The sequence below is a fragment of the Cibotium barometz genome, chromosome 42 (genome assembly GCF_041138505.1).
Source record: "Cibotium barometz isolate CiBa-2024 chromosome 42, ASM4113850v1, whole genome shotgun sequence".
Taxonomy (NCBI): domain Eukaryota; kingdom Viridiplantae; phylum Streptophyta; class Polypodiopsida; order Cyatheales; family Cibotiaceae; genus Cibotium; species Cibotium barometz.
Window position 1 is genome coordinate 2,621,367 of NC_141087.1, and position 2,481 is coordinate 2,623,847.

Below are 2,481 nucleotides of genomic sequence, written 5' to 3' on the forward strand. Positions count from 1 at the left end.
GGACTCTTGGATCTATATGATGGGTGTCCTATCAGGGTACTTGCACTAAAAGTATGCCCTTCTTCAGTTACACAACACGTAACCTTATACTATGTATAGCCATATATTAAATTTTCAAGCATGTGAATCCACACACTAAGCATAATAATGCTATAAGGTATTTAAATGCCCAACAATGCATGGGCATTGTCCATTCTGCATGAATGGGGAGAATTGCCTAGAAATGTCATTTCTCTTCGAAAATTGCATTTCTTAGATTAATATTTTATTTCCACCTATATAGCATTATAAATATTATTAGTAACGTCTATCAATTTTCTTTGCAAGATGTCTCAAGGAATCTTGTCAAAATTCTTAAGATCCATAATGGAGTAGGTGTGCTTTTACTTTCCATCAAAAAATTCATTTAGATTGCTATATGACTATGCATGTGTGTGTGTGTGTGTGTGCGTGTGTGTGTGTGCATGAATGCATATATGCATGTGCGTACACACACGTGCACATGCGTATACGTGTGTGTGTGCGCATGCGTGTGTGTGTGTGTGTGTGTGTGAGAGAGAGAGAGAGAGAGAGAGTTATAGACATCAACTAGAGGCAAGAATGACCTATGAGATTGCACATAAGCAATAAGACCACAAAGACCTTGAATTAAGTGGGTAACTCTAAGAGAAAGAAACACCTAAACAAAAAAGAAGAAAGAAAAAGCCCTCTTAGGTGAGCTTGTGGGGCATCATAAGCAAGAGGTACATCGATTAAAGCCAGAGGACCTATTTACTTGGGTTTGTGAAACCCTTGGAAAGGAGGTACATCAATTAAAGGTAGAGGACCTATTGACTTTGGTTTGGAAAGGAGGGCCTATCCATCTTGAAATACAACACGCTTGCCTCCCACTTGCTTGACTTTCTAGTTTTGGTTAATTTTGCACCCTTATGTTTCAATTGCAATATGTTAAGTGTTGTTATTACTCATAGCGTCTCAGTTTTTGACTACTTAAGAATCCCAACCTTGATCATCCAGGCTTTAGCCCAGTGAGATAGGAGAGGTACTTGTGGCATCTCTCTCTCAAAAAAAGAAAAAGAGAAAAGAAAAGAAAAGAAATCCCAATCTTGTTAATTTTGATATTTGGGGGAGAGAGTGTATTCCTATTTCAAGCGGCCAAACAATAATTTAATTAAAAGCATGTATTTAAAAGAAAGCATGTAACATTTGACTCATATCAAAGTTTGAGGGGGCTTGCCCTAGGAAGGTGCAATAGACGCCCTTTGGAGCTGCACCGTGTACTCGAGCGTGGCATTCGGAGGAACTACGACACCCCCTCCGAGATCCACAGCAGATGCCCCGAAGCCCAGCTCAGGAGGAACGACGACCCTCCTCTTGCCTCCCACCCGCATGGACTCCAGCGCCTCTTCCAGCCCTTGGCACATACCGCCCGCGTAGGGCCGCCTCCCGAATACGAATGCAATAGGCCGCTTCTCCGACACCGTGTCCACGAACGTTTGACCACCACCACCCGCCACTCTGCCCACTAGATTCACCACCACCAGATCGCCGCCGCGTGGCAAGGCTCCGCCGCCTACCCGCAAGTCCACGTACTTCACCTTGCTCGGCAAAACCACCTCCTTCTCTGCCTCCACGTCTCTGCAGTTTCACAAGCCGACGGGGCGGCCGGTTCAAGATATTGTCTTGATAGATAACAAGCAAAAGCAGTGAGCTAGTAGCCCATTAATCCAAATTGTCACCTCCACTAGAAGCAGCAAAATTGACAAGTGCATAGAAATGATGGACCTTGTCCCCTGCTCCTGAAGGAAGACCTCGGTACGCGTCTTGATCTGCTCGGAGATCACCCCGAACGCCAGGAAGCCCACCCACGCTAGTCCGGCGCCCAGGCCGAATCTCCGTGTGAGCGAGGACGCGATCCAATCAGTGGTGTCCGCAGCCGAGGACTTACGAAGAGGACGGGCAGAGACCGCAGGCCGTGGATCGGGAGCTGCTGCGCCCTCAACGTAGCTACCGTTTTTGTTTTGGTTGGATTGGGGAGCCGCGCAGCATCGGAACGGACGGTAGATACGACGCGGCTTTCCAACGCACAGCAAGGGCGGATTGAGGGTTACAGCATTCATCTCTGCGTTGCGCCTTAGGATTGGATAAGGCTTTGATCGAGTCTTACTTCCAGCTCTCATCAGCAAGGACACTCCTTGTTACCAATAAAAATCTCCTATTACAATAATAATAATAATCAAAGGATTGAAAATTTTTTATACCTAGATATTTAGATATATATATATCAATGAAAGATTATAATTATGTATATATATTAACTTGAGTATCCTTGTGAGCCTCTACAAGTACATGAAGTTGAATTCATACTAACAGAGAATTTTTCAAGTTAAAGAGTTGTTCAAAATCAATAAATCTTTCATTTGTTTGGTGTATAGATGACGATGGATATTGTTGGGATTTTGTGTTGGTAATGGACGATTG

General features: G+C 44.3%; 1 protein-coding gene across 1 annotated transcript; it reads right to left on the bottom strand.

Moving 5' to 3' along the window:
* Positions 1-1,089: 1,089 nt before the first annotated feature.
* LOC147614059 (FKBP-like peptidyl-prolyl cis-trans isomerase family protein) lies at positions 1,090-2,198 on the bottom strand. The gene is made up of 2 exons (XM_086780381.1): positions 1,786-2,198; positions 1,090-1,638 (listed from the first exon to the last, which is right to left on the bottom strand). The coding sequence occupies exons 1-2, from the start codon at positions 2,178-2,180 to the stop codon at positions 1,239-1,241; spliced, it is 795 nt and encodes a 264-aa protein (XP_086636507.1). The 5' UTR covers positions 2,181-2,198; the 3' UTR covers positions 1,090-1,238.
* Positions 2,199-2,481: the final 283 nt, after the last annotated feature.